The 17,814-nt window shown below is 41.4% G+C and overlaps 1 protein-coding gene across 1 annotated transcript; it reads left to right on the top strand.

The window, feature by feature from the left end:
• Window positions 1-930: 930 nt before the first annotated feature.
• On the top strand, window positions 931-17,579 carry LOC309521666 (vomeronasal type-2 receptor 26-like; the record flags this gene model as incomplete). The annotated part of the gene is made up of 10 exons (XM_082204376.1): window positions 931-1,073; window positions 3,413-3,704; window positions 4,029-4,498; window positions 6,855-7,070; window positions 9,359-9,650; window positions 11,461-12,321; window positions 12,844-12,924; window positions 13,177-13,404; window positions 14,844-14,970; window positions 16,678-17,579. The coding sequence occupies 10 exons, from the start codon at window positions 931-933 to the stop codon at window positions 17,577-17,579; spliced, it is 3,612 nt and encodes a 1,203-aa protein (XP_082060502.1).
• Between the last annotated feature and the right edge of the window lie 235 nt (window positions 17,580-17,814).

Below are 17,814 nucleotides of genomic sequence, written 5' to 3'. Positions count from 1 at the left end.
CTTTGAGCACAACTGTCTTGGCACATTACCTGGATTGCACCAAAATGGCATCCATCCGTCAACCATCTACAAATCCACCTAACAGTTCCCTCATTCCACTCTGAAGATTGGGTGTGTGTGGGGGGGAGACTTTGTCCAAAGCCTTAGTGAAATAAAGATACAATATGTCCACAGCACTACGCTAGACTTTTCTGTAAGGAAATGTCATACTCTTTATTGCACCTGCAACTGGATCCTGCATTATTTTACGTATTTCTTTTCTCCCCTTAACTGGTATACAAGAAAACACCCCTGTGGTACAAAATCCTGAAAAATCATGTCTTCATTGGTGACACATGTACAGCTGGGGAAAATAGTGCAGGTGTGTTTGAGGAAGAGTGTTGGGGAAAATAGGAAGTTCCCTTCAGATCAAGAGTTTGCAGCTGGACTGCTTGCTTGCCTGGGGCACTCGCAATTACAAGAGAACTACTCAATAACAAATATGCATCATTATTTTTGATCTTACTAGAAGCCACAGAGCTCAATGCTCTAAGGAGATAACTTTGGAACTAGTAATTATCTCAAATTGCTGGGATTTATCATTCATCTTCCCAAATCCCCTGTACACTTTTTCAGGCCATGAACACAATCAATGTCAGATTGTGAAAGTGTATATACAATAAATCCTGTGTCATTTAGAGCCCAGATAAGAAATTCTGAACATGCAGGTTTTCATGAATCACATCATTGGCATTTTCCCTTTATGAAAATAATCCAGAGTCATTCAATGAGAGTTCCTGTAATGCAGTTTATGGTAGATGAGATAGAAATCTGACTTTCAACACCCCTGTTGGCCCCAAGATGGTAGGAACATTTCTGCTACAGATTCTTCTCTTCCTGTGGCTACAATTGCCTCCAACTGAGAGCAAGGAACACTCTGCTAGATGCACCATGATGGAGCCGTTCCAGCTTCCATACCAGAATTATCAGAAAGGGGACCTAATCATTGGAGGAATTGTTTCTTATTTCGGCTTTGTATTTGAAGAAATTGATTTCCATGAGCACCCAAACACAAAGCTTACAGATGAACTTTTGTAAGTAAAAAAACCCTATCCTTCATAGTATACACTTGGTGAGCTCATGTATGCTACAATTACACCAAACATACAATGGCATCCTCAGAACACGTTTCCATGTGATTTCCCCCCCAGTAGGAATGTTAAATATATATTTTCTTCTCTTTACATTGTGATCTTGGATTCTTCATTGCTTGATTCCACTTCTTGAGGTTACTGTTTTCTGCCTGTTCTGCTTTCTCATCACCTGATCCCATGGCTCTCACCGCCTTCTCCCAACTTCATCCTCAACCTCCCTCTGTGTTTCCTTTCACACCATTAATGTCTGGTTTTCCTTTGCAACAAAGCTTGATCCTCACATTCACCAGAAGCATTTAATCTGACAGTCACAGATGCTGTGAAACGTGAATATCATAGATTTTGGATTATATCCTCTGCTATACAATGTACCGTATTTTTCGCTCTATAACACGCACCAGACCATAACACGCACGTAGTTTTTAGAGGAGAAAAACAATACAAAAAATATTCTAAACGAAACAGTGGATGTATGATTTTTGTGGTTCATGCTGTGGCCACAGACATGTGATCTGACATTGAGTTTGGAGTAGTTCAATGCAAAAATCCTGAGGATCCATGTGGATCCATGCTTTGTAACCACGTTTTTGCACTACTGTGGCCCCAGGCAACAGTGCGTGCGTGGTTTTTTTGGTGCAAGATGTAGCCATGGACATGCTATGTGATCTGATGGTGAATTTGGGGTGACCCAGTGCAAAAATCCTGAGGATCCATGTGGATCCGTGCTTTGTAACCACGTTTTAAGTGGGGAGGGAAGGAAAAGCACTCAAGGGACAAGGAGCACACATGGGGTGTGTGGAGAAGGATGCTGCTAATAATGCAGAAGAGGGGTATAAGAGAAGGCTCCTCTCCTCTCCCACTTTGCTCCTTTAAAGTAAGCAGGCTCTGCTTTTCTCCCTCGTCCCCGCTCATCCCCGGCTTAGCGAGCTGAAAAACTTTGCTGCTATTTAGCGAGCTGAGTGGGGAGGAGAGAGGGACAGAGAGCCTGCTTGCTTTAAAGGAGCCAACCGGACAGGAGCCGCTTACACTCATGTAAGCAACTCCTCTCCTCTCCCACTTTGCTCCTTTAAAGCAAGCAGGCTCTCTTTCCCTCTCTCCTCCCCACTCAGCGGCTCTTCTCCCGCTTTGCTGTTTCAAAGCGAGCCAAGGAGGAGGGAAGGAAGGGGAACCATGGATCCTCTGCTCACGACTGCAGCAGATGCCCCCACCATCCGTAGGCATCCCTTCCGTAACACGCACAGACATTTCCCCTTACTTTCTAGGAGGAAAAAAGTGAGTGTTATGGTGCAAAAAATACAGTAAACCATATTGTGAATATCATAGATTTTGGATTATATCCTCTGCTATACAATGTAAACCATATTGGTTAATAAAAAGAGCAGTTGCAAACTTGTTTTTGCAAAACAAAGTAGTATCTATCTGGCTTATTTGCAGAGTAGACCCACTGAAATTAATACACCTAAATTCATCTGATGAGCCAGTGTGGTGTAGTGGTTAAGAGCGGTAGTCTTGTAATCTGGTGAACTGGGTTCGATTCCCTGCTACTCCACATGCAGCAGCTGGGTGACCTTGGGCCAGTCACACTTCTTTGAAGTCTCTCAGCCCCACTCACCTCACAGAGTATTTGTTGTGGGGGAGGAAAGGAAAGGAGAATGTTAGCCACTTTGAGACTCCTTAAAGGAAGTGAAAGGCAGGATATCAAATCCAAACTCTTCTTTTTCTTCTTCTGATCTATTAATCATAATAGGCATTCTTAGAGTATGACTAACAATGACTACAGTATTTTTGGTACAGCCCCAATCTTATCTGAAGGAGGGAAAGATGGAAACTCAGTTACTAATAAAGAATATATCCTGTTCCACCTGATGTAGAACCCACACCACCTACACCAAACTCTAGTCCTCCTTTGCAACATTACCACAGGAGGAATGGCTGTTCGGTTAGCCGTCTGTGAAGACCCATAATTTTAGGCACCAGTGGTACACCTGCAGATAAGAGATTAATTTACATACAGTATATGTCTTTCAGGATATGAAAGTTCTGCACAAAATTAAACACTTTTTAGATGCAATATTCTTAAAGCTGATTGAATATTGTTCCTGGGTTTCGGCTATGAAGTGTCAAGACTCACAATGCATATATGGTTTGCTTGTCTGTTTTTTGCTTATTTGTTCTATTTAATCTTTTGGGATTTGCCAGAGAAAGCCAGAAAGTTACCTATGTGCTTAAGAGGGAGAGGATGAGAATACCTCTGACACAAAGTATAACTCTTTTATTAGAGAAATACTGAAGTGCTACCAGAATACTCTCTCCCTGGTGTTTGCTGTGAAAGAAATAAACGAGAATCCTAATATCGTACCGAATATGACCTTTGGGTTCCACATCACTGATAGCTACGTAAATGCAAGGATGACTTATCAGAACACCTTGAAACTTCTGTGCATCACAGAAAGGATTGTCCCCAACTTTATATGTGACAAAAAAGAACAAAAGATAGCTATTATTGGGGGACTTGACTCTGACATCTCCCTCCACATGGCTACTATCTTAGGCATGTACAAGATTCCACAGGTATAGTAAATGTGGGGGCTGTGAATCTCTTCTGCTTCTAATTCATTAATTATCTTCTGGGTTCTCAATGCTGTCTTTTGCTTTGGTTCATTTTTATGATAAAGTGAATTTTAAAAAAACTGATACAAAAGCACGTGGGGGAGCTATGCAGTAGTGGTGGAAGCGGAGGGGCTTTAGATGCATAACGTTCTTCTGAGATCAACATGCATCCATAAATGGAGTCAAGAAATTCTTATGGGTTTGTTCTTCAAGCAGATACTTGGGATGAGCCATAACCATTTGCTCTAACTCTCCAATTCTTGTGGAATTGATTTCTTCCTCCAGATTGCTTACTGCGTATTAGCTCCAGTGAGAAGCCCAGAGTTGCAGCCCCAGACATTCTACCGAACGGTGCCCAATGAGAAATATCAATATGCAGGGATTGTCATGCTACTTCTATATTTCCAGTGGACATGGGTAGGAATTGTGGCATCCGATGATGAAAATGGAGAGACCTTTATGCAAAGCTTAGTGTCAATGCTTTCCCAGCATGGAGTCTGTACAGCTGTCAATGAAAAACTACCAGCCATATCTCAGGGTCTAGATAATTTCGGTTCCCTGGAACTCCTTCGGACCAAGTCCTCTTTCCTGATGGCCTCAGAAGTCAACATATTGGTTCTGTGTGCCGAACCTCAGACCATTACAGTTGTGAAATGGTTGCAATATTTCTATTCATTAGCAGAAGATGTTGCAGAGAAGTCTACAGGCACTGTGTGGATTTTGACAAAAGACAAGTCAGAACAGAACTACACGGTGTATGACCGGGAACTGCTTGCAATTCATGAAGCCTTTCGACGTTGGAGACATTTTCTAATAGGCCGCAGCACAAGATCCAGGTGTGCACGGACCACAAGAACCTGGAATATTGGAGGACTGCACGAGGTCTCAACCAAAGACAGGTGCGATGGGCACAGGAGTTTTCCAAGTTCTTCTTTGAAATTCAGTATGTGCCGGGAAAGGAAAACGTCAGGGCAGACGCCCTCTCCCGTAAACCAGAGTACTTGGAAGGAGAGGGAGCGCCAGAAGTACGACATGTTATACCCGAGGACTGATGGGTGTGTGGGGGAGTGTTGGTAGGGAGACAAGAACTAGCCGGGTTCTTGTCTGTACAGCTGTCAATGAAAAACTACCAGCCATATCTCAGGGTCTAGATAATTTTAGTTCCCTGGAACTCCTTCGGGCCAAGTCCTCTTTTTGATGGCCTCAGAAGTCAACATATTGGTTATGTTTGCAGAACTTCAGACAACTGCAGTTGTGAAATGGATGCAATATTTTTTCCCATTAGCTGAAGATATTGAAGAGAATTCTATAGGCACCGTGAGGGTTTTGACAGCCCAGTGGGCTTTCACTTCAGAAACAATGCAAAGATATTATGATATACAAGTCTTTGATGGTGCCTTGTCTTTTGCAATTCACACAGAGAAAGTCCAGGGATTTAAAGACTTCCTTCAGACCCTAAACCCCAACTCTCCAAATGGAGATGGGTTCCTCCAGGCTTTTTGGCAACAGGCATTCAACTGTTTATTTTCTGCTTCCAATGGGCAGAAGGAAAACACAAAGACCTGCACTGGCCATGAGAGTCTGGAGAGCCTTCCTGGGCATATTTTTGAGATGACCATGACTGGCCAAAGTTACAGTATCTATAATGCGGTTTATGCCATTGCACATTCTTTACATCAGATGCACTCATCCAAGCCAAAACGCAGAATGATGGCAGGCAGAGGTGGGCTCGATCCTCCAAAACTGCAACCTTGGCAGGTGAGATTTCCTATTCAGAGTAAACATCTGTGATGATACACAGTCCATAGAATGAATACACACAGACACAGACACACAGACACACAGACACACAGACACACACAGACACACACACACACACACAGACACAGACACAGACACACACACACACACACACACACACACACACACAACTGCTTAAGGCTTTTACCTTTCCTCTACAACTATTCCCACCTTTCTGGAATAATGTTAATCAGTCAGTTGATCCCTTTTCTCGTTAAAACTGTGTTGCTTACAAGGCACAAGAGAGCTACATTTTCTCCTCTTTTTATGGCTAGGTGCTGCCCCTTGCCTTGTGTAATGATCACTGCAAGCTAGGCTACAGCAGGAAAAAGAAGGAGGGGTTGCCATTTTGTTGCTATGATTGTGCTTCATGTCCACAATCAAACGGGTAGGAGACATCACCTGCTATTTTGTATAATGCTTCCTAATACCTATTTCAGCTTCCCCCAGGGAATCTGGTATTACTAATTTTGCACATTGTACCACAAAGAATTGTGACCAACTCTAGCTAAGGGTACACCCAAAGTGTTTGTAACCCGAGGTACCACTGTAATAAATTGGGTCTCCCATGTCCTAGTCAAACACTCTAACCATTACATCCCACTGGCTCTCAACTGAAAATTATGGTCTGTCCATATGGTGTTAGTTAATGTAATGGATTTTTTTGTTGATAAAATGGGTAACGTACTTGATTTAAAGGTTATGCAAAGGGTTTTTTTTACCTCATTGAAGAATCGGCTGTAAAGCATTTATTCTTTATTATATATGCTCATCTTAAGTAGTTTTCTGGGTAACCTTTTCTCTCTTTTTTTGCTGAGTCTCCATAAACCCTTATTGCTCTCCCTGCTAAGGAAGACCAGCTGAGACTTTGGCTATGATGTGATAAACATGTTCCCCCCCACTCCACATCACCAAGAAGCAACAACCCAGCTCGGCTGATTACCTCTCCTGTAATTATCAAAGTAATAACGAACATTTCTTTGACTCTCTGGGGTGTTCCAGTAGCTGCATGAAAACTACGAATCATGACTTGAAGATACTATTAATATCTCCTGTGATGTTCAGAGCTTGGCCTTACACCAAGGGCTCTGTCAGACTGATCACTGATTCTTTTCTCTGCAAAAAATCTGGCTTTCGTAACCATCCCAGTGAGACTTTGCTGCTCAGTATCACTCAGATGACAATGCGCAAAGAGATGAATTGTCACCTAAAAAATTCCCTGCAACATGGTAATATTTGCAATCTTGGTATTTGTGCTGCTGCCTCAGACTGTGTGCAAGTTTCCTCTTGCTCCTACAATACTCTGTGCAGGATGGTACTTTCCATGATGTTTGTGTCAGTGCTGCTTCCTCCAGATGAGTGCAAGGCTGCTGTTGCTCCGTGTTCCATCAGTGACCCTCTTCCTATTCTTCACAAATATTATCAGTCTGGAGATGTTGTTATTGCCGGCATTATGTCTCAGATCTATACAACTTCAAGCATAGCCTTCGATGAACCTCTTACACCTGAACTCTTTGATGACATTCTGTAAGGAAGTGTGTGTGTGTGTGTGTGTGTGTGTGTGTGTGTGTCTGTTTAAAAACTGTATCATATACCTGTAATGAATATTTTTCTGCATTTGACATATGATGAAGGTGATGCTCATTACACTAGTGGTCAAAATTGTGGTAAACTTTAGGGAAAGCTGTATTTCTAAGGTTTGACAGCTCACAAGAAAAGTATAAAATTAGAATGAACTTCTACAGTATATCATTAGAAAGATAATCTAATGCAGAATATAATGCCACAAACTGTGTTGAATAGCCCTGACCTAAATCCAACAGAATATCTGTGGAGCTGATTAAATAAACTTGTAGTCAGAAGCAACCAAGGAATAAAGCACAAATTTTGGAAAAAGTCATACAATCTTGGTTTCACATTAAAATGCCTGGTGAATTAAAATCTTTGCTTTACTCCATGGGATGTCATTGCAGAGCTACAATTGCAGCAAAAAGTTTCTACACTAACATAAATGGTGAAAAGTTATGAAATACCCTTTATCATGGTTTTGTGTGCACAACTTCTTTTATTTGCCTATTTGCTTCCTTTGGTGATCACTCGTAGCTGAGTAAGATTGTCTTAACAGTGAATCCGTATGTGACTGTGAAGTTCAATTCTGTATTCTCATGGCCTTCCACAGTGAGGACATAGATTTCTGGATGGGAGTTGGTAACGGTGAGGGTTTGCCAAACATGCCTTCCTCTTAGCGTGTTTCCCACTTTCGTCCTGAGTTTGAGTGTCTTCAAAGTCCATAGCACCTTTCTTAATGGCTGTTCTCCAATTAGAGTACTCGCAGGCCAGTGTTTCCCAATTGTTGGTGTTTAAACAACATTTTTAAAGATTTTCCTTGAGAGAGTCTTTAAACCTCTTTTGTTGACCACCAGCATTACGCTTTCCATTCTTGAGTTGGGAATAGAGTATTTGCTTTGGAAAACGATAGTCATTCATCCGAACAACACGACCAGTCCAACGAAGTTGATGATGAAGAATCATTGCTTCAACACTGGTGATCTTTGCTTCTTCCTGTACACGGGCATTAGTTCGTGTGTCTTTCCAAGTGATGTGTAAAAATTTCCAGACACCCTTAAGGGAATCTTTCAAGGAGTTGGAGATGGCGTTTGTAAGAGGTCCATGTTTCACAAGCATACAGTAAGTTTGGTAGTATGATAGCTTTGTAAACAAGCATTTTGGTTTCCCTGCAAATGTCCCAGTCCTCAAACAGTCTACACTTCAACCAAGAGAAAGCTGCACTCACAGAGCTCAAGCGATCCTGGATTTTGGCATCATTGTTGGCCCTTGTGGAAAGGTAGGAGAAGTTATCAACACTTTCCAACCTTACACCATTGTGTTGGATTTGTGGCACTGCAGAAGGGTTGTTTTGTGCTTGTTGTTGCAGAACTTCGGTTTTTTGGATCTTGAGTGATAGGCCAAGCTTTTTGTAATCTTCTACAGAGATATTTAGCATGGTTTTGAGGTCATACAGACATACTTTCCAAAATGTTTTCACAATATTGGCCACTAGTGTATGGTGATTACTGCCACTCTTTTCCTTCCACATAGTTCTGGTGTTTATGAGACATGGGAGCAGATCTGATATATCAGTCCCACTACTGCAGTGTGTGATAACATGTTTCTTCTCATATGGTAGGGTTATACCAGTGTTCAGCTTTTTAAAAACGGTTTGGAAGGCAGCATAAAAAGTAACATCCCCATTCACTTTGTGAAGGCTTTCCACTCATTTACCATGGTGGGCGTAGGATTTCTTTTTTAATATTTGACTTCAATCAAAGCCAAGTGGTAATTCATTCAGAGTTAGAGGTGTTTTATTATAAGCTTTTGGTAGCCAAACTTTTCTCCTCCGTCTCTTCCATAGAACAGAACTAGTAGCAATGGGGGCAGCCCAGTTGTGAGGCAAATCGAAGCAGCTGCGTTGGGCCAGGGAATTCCTGCAGCTGCCATTATACAGCTGCCACAGTGGTGTCTAGTGAGATCTCCTAAGATCTTGTGAGCTCACAGAGTTTATCACCAGAAGACACCACCACTGTGCAGCCCCAGGAGGCCAGGCATTGGTGGGGGTGGGGTGGGGTGGAGGCACCTCCCTGTGAGATGTGGCGTCATGTGCATGTATCTGGACATGGATGATTGTATTTAGCAGGACTGAAAGCCATGCTAGGAGTTAGATGTTCAAGGAAGCAAAACATCCAGGTTCGTGTTTCAATATATCCACACATTTTGGTGAAGGTGAACTGTTACGCACTATGTCACTCTCCATACAGGCCAGTGACACAACTCTACCAGCATATCCTGGCTTTGACATTTGCTGTAAAAGAGATAAATGAAGATCCCCAAATCTTGCCCAATATCTCTCTGGGTTTCCACATCTATAACAGCCATTTCAGTCCAAGCTGGACCTACCAAGCTTCCGTGGAACTTCTCTCTAGCCAAGAAAGACTCCTCCCCAACTACAAGTGTGATGTTCAGGAGACTCCAAAGGCGGTCATTGGGGGGCCAAACTCTGATTTATGTCTCCACATGTCAACCATCCTGTCCATGTACAAGATGCCAAAAGTAAGAGGTCTGCATGGAACATGGGTCATAATGAAATCCATTTACAGTTGCCTTTGACTAAGTCTCATTGGGTTGCATTCTGCTAATTGAAGAACAAAATATCAAGGGAATGGCAAATAGTGGGTATAGGTTGGTATTTTTCAACCCAAAATGCAGGTTGTGGAAAATATGTCTGCTTCAGTTCCACACCTCCTGAAAAACTCAGGTGGAATAATTCCTCACTGGACACTTTACTCCTGTGCAGGACTGTAACAAAACGTCTGCTGCCTGTGGTAGCACAATGTGTTTGCTATGCCTGCTGAAAAATCACTTATATATTTCCCAATATAACTATAACATTCCATCCAAATTAACAGAAATAAGTGATATTTGAATCCTTCTGCAGCAGACCCCCCTCTCTAAAACTCTATAACCACCATGGGTTATCTAGCATGTGTGAGGTAAAGGTCAACTTCAGGCAGAAGTTGAACAAATAAAAAAGATTTATTTTGCAGAATAAAGTTGGCAAGAAAAAAAGATAGATCAGGAGATAAAATTATTTCAGGAAATAGTTAACTTATTAATTATTACATTAAAATTAGTGGATGTTACAGGCTTCAAAACAAGGTAGTGAACATACAGCTTCTTTTAAACGGCAGTTGCTTATTTTCAGTTATTACTCTTAAGTTTGATGTTACAATTGGTAAACAATCAGCTCATTTCCAGTTTCATTACTTCAGTTTCTTAAACCTAATTGCATAGGTGTTACAGTTTCAGACTTTGGTTCTTACTCAAGGTAGTACTTTCTGTCAGTTTCCCCACCTTCTATCACTCCCACTCCTGAGGTTCTCCAAACAGCACAACAGCCCCAGGGGATCACTCCAGCCTGGGTGTCTTCTCTTTCTAGGAGATCTCTCTTCTCCTAACTGGAAGGAGACCCAAGCAGACGGGATCCTGCAGAGGATTGAGGGGATTCATGTGCAGTGCAGCATGACATCATGACATCATGCACGCGATGCCACACAACACCCTGGCGTCATATGTGTGATGCGATTAGGAGCTGAACGCCCCTTGAATATTGAGAGGGCTCAGCCCCCCCAAAAAAGTACATTGATGGGGATGAAACTGCCTCGGCCCCTAGGAGCTGGTGCGCCTGGTATCCCCACAATTCTACTTCTCCTTGATCAAACTTAGCCCTCCAGTTAACTCTTGACTGAAAACTCTTACAGTACTCCACACAATGCCATGCTATCTAAGCTCAGGGGCTCCTTTCTCTAGCTGTAGACATTTTCCTCAGGGTGGCTCCACCCTCTTGCTGACTGGCTGTCTTGGTAGCCATTTACCTGTTATTTCCTTTATCCTCCTTTGCATATGAAAGGCAGCAAATTTTGCCGTAAACACAACTGCATAATACTTCTATCTGATGAAAATACATTAATATCCAAGTATTTCCCCACACTACAGATTATAAATGAAAAGAAATACAGTGGTACCTCAGGTTATGAACTTCTGGAGGTCCGTTCTTAACCCAAAACTGCTCTTAACCCAAAACTGTTCTTAACCTGAGGGGCGCTTTTGCTAATGGGGACTCCCACTGTAGGTGCACTGCTGGCGCACGATTGCCGTTCTCATCCTGGGACAAAGTTCGTAACCCGAGGTACTACTTCCAGGTTAGCGGAGTTTGTAACCCAAAGTGTTTGTAGCCTGAGGTACCACTGTAAACAAAAAGCTGAATCCCCCTGGTTAATATATTGAAATCTGGTTTGGGGGTTTTGATATCATCATTTGCTATTATCTTTCCTCCCTTGATTTTATTAATGACCCTCTTTAGCTCATCTATGGCTCTTCTCCAGTGACGAATAATGACATTCAAGCCCTTTTCACCCACTGGATATTCCCAGATGGGACTCAGCAATACGAGGGGCTCCTCCAGTTACTGCTCCATTTCCGTTGGGTGTGGATTGGTGTGCTTTTTCTCCATGATGACACTGGAGAGAGATTTGTACAAAATGTTCTCCCCATGTTTGCCCAGAAGGGTATCTGCTTTGATTTTATAGAAAGTTTCCCTAAGGATACCTCTTCTGGTGAGTTTGATGAAGTGGTGGAAGAAGGTTCAAAAACAACCAGGATTATTGTGGGAAGCACTGCCAATGTTGTAGTTGTGCATGGTGAAATTCACACAATTATGGTAATGAGAACGATACCCAGACTTGCAGAAACGAATGATGTGTCAATGCAAGGAAATACAAAAGTCTGGATTATGACAGCCCAGATGGACTTCACCTCATTTCCCTTTCAAAGAGGTTGGGACATCACATTCCTCCACGGGGCTCTATCCTTTGCAGTTCATTCTAAGGATCTTCCAGGATTCCAGAAATTTATTCAGATGAGAAAGCCTACCTTGGAAAAAGAAGATGGCTTTCTCAGGGTTTTCTGGGAAGAGGCATTTAATTGTGGTTTTAATGATTCTGCTTCAGAGAAGAAAGATGACAAACTCTGCACTGGGGAGGAGAATATTGAGAACCTTCCTGGGTCCATTTTTGAAACGAGCATGACAGCCCACAGCTACAGCATCTACAATGCAATCTATATTTTGGCACATGCTTTGCACACCATGCAGTCCACCAAATTAAACTGCAGAGCAATGGCAGGTGGAGCAAGATGGAAACTTACAGATCAACAGCCCTGGCAGGTAATGTTGTCTTCCAGTTAATACAGATGTCTGTGATCAAATCTGGAGCTGTGCTAAAAGTCAGACTTTTCTTGACTACCTCTGTCAGTAGTGGAAACCCATTCCCATTTCCTCCCGGGGAGGAAGTGACTATCTACTAATGGTTAGGATAACATAGAGGATGAAATTCTGCTATCACTTTAAACTTGTACTTGAAATAGCAAAATATGGCTATAGATGGCTAGGAACACAATATCATGCTATCACAATTTCTACAAAGGCAGCCCTGTATCCCTGGAAAGTGATGAGCAGCTTATCTACACAGCTTATCCTCCTATCTGAAGGTACATCCTGTCTAATATTTGTGGTCTAATTTCTATGAAATCTGGGCCAAGACTTACTGTAATTCTCAAAAGAACCACATTTTACCACCACAATGAACATTACTACAATTGAAATTATCCTTCACAAAACATTTAAAATGAATATAGTATTCCACAATGTTGCTCTTTTGTATCTGCTCATGAGCATGTCTTTTTTCAGCCAGAACTCGCTGGAACTCAGTTCTCTCCCCTCTCTGGGGGCCGCCATTGCTATTCCAAGGGAACGAGGAAGGTGTTTGTGGTGAGTTCCAGCACCTCTTTTTCTAGAAAACAGCACTGCTCATTAATTCCTTTTTTCTTTTTAGCTCCATCCATTTTTGAAGAAGAGACTCATTAAAAACAGAGAAAGAAAAATACTAAGATACAACTTTTAAATGGACCACAAACTATAGGTCTTAAATGTTAAAGATAAACACTCTATTTGTACGAATATTACTAATATTTAATTATTTTTGGCATCTTCATTAATTGCCTTTTTCCTCTTCAAACTTAGGTCCACCACTTTCTGGGAAGAGTTTCATTTAATAATAGTGTTGGGGAAGAAGTTTCTTTTGACCAAAATGGGGAATTAGTAGCTGGATTTGATATAATAAATTGGGTCACATTCCCAAATCAGTCCTTTCTGAGAGTCAAAGTTGGAACAATGGACTCACAAGCTCCCCCAGAAAAGAGGTTAACCATTCATGATGATGGTATCATGTGGCCCAACTGGTTCAACCAGGTAAGAATTTATTCAAGGTTCTCTCTAGCTTTTTGCTCAGTGTCCCAAAACTGCCTCATTGCAACACATTGAATCATCAATTAGCAGAATTATCAGACTTGATCTGTGAAGTTTATATCAGGCTATAGCACTGATAAAAGGAAAGTATCTTGTTTCTATGTCTATGTCTCAGCTATAAAGAAAGTGTCACTAGTGAATGAAATTTGAAGAAGCCTCGTATGTCTTTTAATTAGTATATACATTATTATTGTTCCTTCCTTCCTTCTCAGGATTCTGCACAGGGCCCCAACCCATTCTGGGGCTGGGCCAGGGAACACCTGGGCCAAAATCAACCTTCTTCAGACCCTATAACCGAAAGTAGAAAAATTTAATCTGGCTTGGAACTGGTGAAGAAGACCCCTGCAGTCAGCAGGATTGGACCCTCTACTCATTAGCCGGGTCAATCCTGCTCTGTTTGACTGCACTCATGTCCGTATCCAAAGTGCAGTGTGGGGCTATTTGAAAGCTCTGTTGCAAAGATCTCTCTGTGCTGCTCTTTGCAGATGCTGCCTGCCTTTCCTTCAGAATCAGCCCAATTCTGCTTGGGATTTGGCCAAATCTGTTCCACAGCCCTAATTTGTACCCCACAATTACTCCAGGCAGAGTCAATCCATTATTTAAACCTTCTCATTGGTTTGCAGCATTATGGTAAACATACGAAACACATTCCCTTACATTGGCTGTTGAGCTAAATGATTAACAGTCAATGTTCACAGAAACCGCAGGTACAAACTATTATTTTTAGCACCTGGCTCCGCAAAAGTAAATTTTAAGACACATGCAGGTGATGAAGAAGGTAACTCTGCAAGCAAACAGCACTGCAAGAATCCATCAAAAGCAAACAATTACAGTTGCAATCAAAATTATTCAACCACCATTGCAAATCAGGTTTATTATCAAAATTTACAGAGCTTCAGATCTTTGCCAAAGCAATTGAAATATCTCAACTCAATGGATGTTTTCATACAAATGTACAAAAAGAAAGCAAAGCACAGAAAAACCATTGGAAGCATAGTTTGCAAGTTCCAAGTAAAAGGAACAGTGGTTAGACACTGGACAGGGCAGAATTTCAATAATTTCTATTGCAACTGTGAGTCAAAAGCACTTGAGCGATATCTATATTCAGGAGATACTGACCCAATAAGCTTTCACCTGAACATTTTCTAATTTGATAAGATATTGCCTTGCTAATTTCTGAAGAAGTTCAAATACTTACCAATATGGTTTTCATAAAGGCAAAGGTACTGGAGTAATGGTAGACGTTTCCATGCTACCATTAGTGCTGGGTTTAAGATCATCTTCAGATAAAACAAAACACCTCTAGCAATCTATAGCTTACCTGTCATTTTTACTATTTGAAGATAAGTCCCAAACGATTTCCTTCTTTCATTTATGAACAGGCACAACCCACTTCTCTGTGTAATGAGAATTGTCATGTAGGTTATAGAAAGAACAAGAAGGAAGGAAAGCCATTCTGCTGCTATGATTGCCTTCCGTGTCCAGAAGGGAAGATCTCAAACAAGGAGGGTAAGGAATGCATCACACGCTTTAATTTTACCTGTGCATCAGAAGCTCCTTTCTCTCTCTTTTTTAAAAAAATGATATTTATTGAGAATTTAAAATTACAGAGAGAGAAAGGGAAAAAAGAAAAAAGAAAAAGGAAAAAAGGCAGACAAAAAGAGAAATTAAACAATACAAGTCAATAAAAACAAAAGTCAAAGAAAAAACAAAACACACAATACATCAAAATCAAAAACAAAAATAAACAAAAATTAAAAACAAATCCAATATTCCCAAATCTTTATCTTTCGTTAACTTGTTTCATCGACCTCCTCACACCTCCCTTTTTTGTATTCTAGTTATTAATTATCTCAGCAAATCCTTCCCATCTTTAACTATATTCTGTCATTAAATTACCTTAATTTATTTTAACCTTATCTTAACATAAAAAGCCCTAAAGCTTAAAACTTAAAACTTATTTATACATAATTCTTTTTAACATAACATATTTATACATAATTCTTTTTAACATTTCTACTAAAGCCAAATAGTTTCATTCCAACATTTTTCTAATATTCCTTAATTTTACAATGATTTTCTAAATGAATTTTTAAAACTTTCTTCCAATCTTCATCCATAGTCTCTTCTTCCTGGTCTCGGGTTTTGTCAGTCCTTTCTATCCCGTCCATCTAATCCATCAACCTGGTGACCTTCTATCCGAGGCTCTTAAGTCTTTTCCATGTCCCTTCTGCAGGTCTTCTTCATATTTATACCTGCACTTTACTTTATCTTCTGCTGCTCTTATTCTTAATTTCCTTCCTTTCTCTCGGGGAGACTCCAACTTGACAATATCTTTATCCCTTCTCAACAAGTCAGCCCATTCTCCATAGTCGACACTGAGATCCAAAAGATATTTTAAAGCATGTTTCAAAGTCCCTCCAAGTTTAAGGGCCCCCACAACTCCAAACTCCCCCTGGCCCAAAGCCAGATCTGGTGGCAATTTATCTTTCTTTACTCTCTCTTCTGCAGGTTTAAACAGTCTAAGATTTCCCCCCTCTTCTCCTGCTTCCAAGGGGGGTTTAGTAATTTTAACTGATGGAAATTTAGTCCTTTACAAACGACTTTCCAGACTCTAGCTTGCAATGTCTTTGCTTCAATCTATTTACAAAAAGCGGAAGGCGGATTTCCCGTTTAGACCTTCCCGCTTCGGTGCCAAATTAAAAAGTTTCATAGTCCAATTTTCCGTTCTACTCACGGGCAGTTGTTTAAAATCCAATTGTCCACAGGAAAAAGTCAGTGCTCTCCGGCAACAGCAATGCAGCTTCACTCCGTGAAAAGAGCAATCAATTCGAAGCACCGCGCCATTCACCCCACATCGCTCCGGATCCCCGAAACCGGGTTTCCCCGCGAGTAGGGGAGGCGCAAAAGGTGCCAGCTGAATCCCACTTCCACAGGCTTCTCCCGCCTGTGGTTTTTGGTGGGTCACCGCCTCGCTGCAGCGGTCCAGACCCTAGTTCTCACGAAGCGGATTCCTCCCGATCAGAGGAAATCTGCCATTGCCGGAGGCGCTAACCCGGAAGTCCTCAGAAGCTCCTTTCTCTAGTGGGAAAACAGTATGGAAGTAGCAAATATACATTCTGGCATCTCTTAGATGCATTGTGACAATTTGGGGACAGAATAACTTTTTAAAAAATAAGATGTTTATTTCTTTTTCTTTTTTGTTTTGTTTTTCAGACATGGATGACTGTTTAGAATGCCCTGGAGATCAATATGCAAACAATGAACAGAATGGCTGCCTCCCCAAAGTCAAAACTTTCTTGTCTTTTGGAGAACCGTTGGGGATCAGTTTGGCCACGTTTGCCCTCTTCTTTTCCTGCATCACAGCTTTGGTGCTTCAAATATTCACAAAGCACAGAGATACTCCCATAGTTAAAGCCAACAACCGCAACCTAACTTATATTCTCCTCCTTTTCCTCCTGCTCTCCTTCCTTTGTGCTCTGCTCTTCATTGGCCAGCCTGAGGAAGTCACCTGCCTCCTTCAACAAACTGCTTTTGGCATGATCTTCTCAGTGGCAATTTCTTGCATCTTGGCCAAAACTGCCATTGTGGTTCTAGCTTTCATGGCCACTAAGCCAGGGTCCCGAATGAGGAAGTGGGTAGGGAAGCCACTGGGCACCCCAATTGTTCTTTCCTGCTCCCTTATGCAAGCCACAATCTGTAGCATATGGCTGGCAACTTCTCCTCCTTTCCCAGACGTTGACATGCACTCAATGACTGAAGAAATAATACTAGAATGTAATGAAAGCTCCACTCTTATGTTTTATTGTGTCCTGGGATTCATGGGTTTACTGGCCATAGTCAGCTTCACGGTGGCTTTCCTAGCTAGAAAGTTGCCTGACAGTTTCAATGAAGCCAAATTCATCACCTTCAGCATGTTGGTCTTTTGCAGTGTGTGGCTCTCCTTTGTTCCAACCTACTTGAGCACCAAGGGCAAATACATGGTGGCTGTGGAGATCTTCTCCATCTTGGCCTCCAGTTGTGGGTTACTGGGCTGCATCTTTATCCCCAAATGCTATATTATTTTACTGAAGCCTGAGCTGAACAGCAGGGAGCAGCTAATAAAAAGACAGTTTTAAATAATCCAGAAGTCTGAATCATGCTTGTAATTCTAGGTGTTTGTTATTGCTATTTTAATTACGTGTATGTAATTAGAAATCTGGGATACTCATATCCCTAGACATTAAAGAATCAACAAGTAAAGAAATAATTAAATAATTAAAAAGTAAATGATAAAAAAGATCTGGAGCAGCTCAAAGAATTCCTTTGCGAGAAACTGTGAGGACACAATTAGGACAGTGGTGAATTGCTTAA

Source organism: Podarcis vaucheri, assembly GCF_965113315.1.
Source record: "Podarcis vaucheri genome assembly, chromosome: 16".
Taxonomy (NCBI): domain Eukaryota; kingdom Metazoa; phylum Chordata; class Lepidosauria; order Squamata; family Lacertidae; genus Podarcis; species Podarcis vaucheri.
Note: the sequence above shows the minus strand (reverse complement) of the source record. Positions and strands in the feature narration are given on the sequence as shown.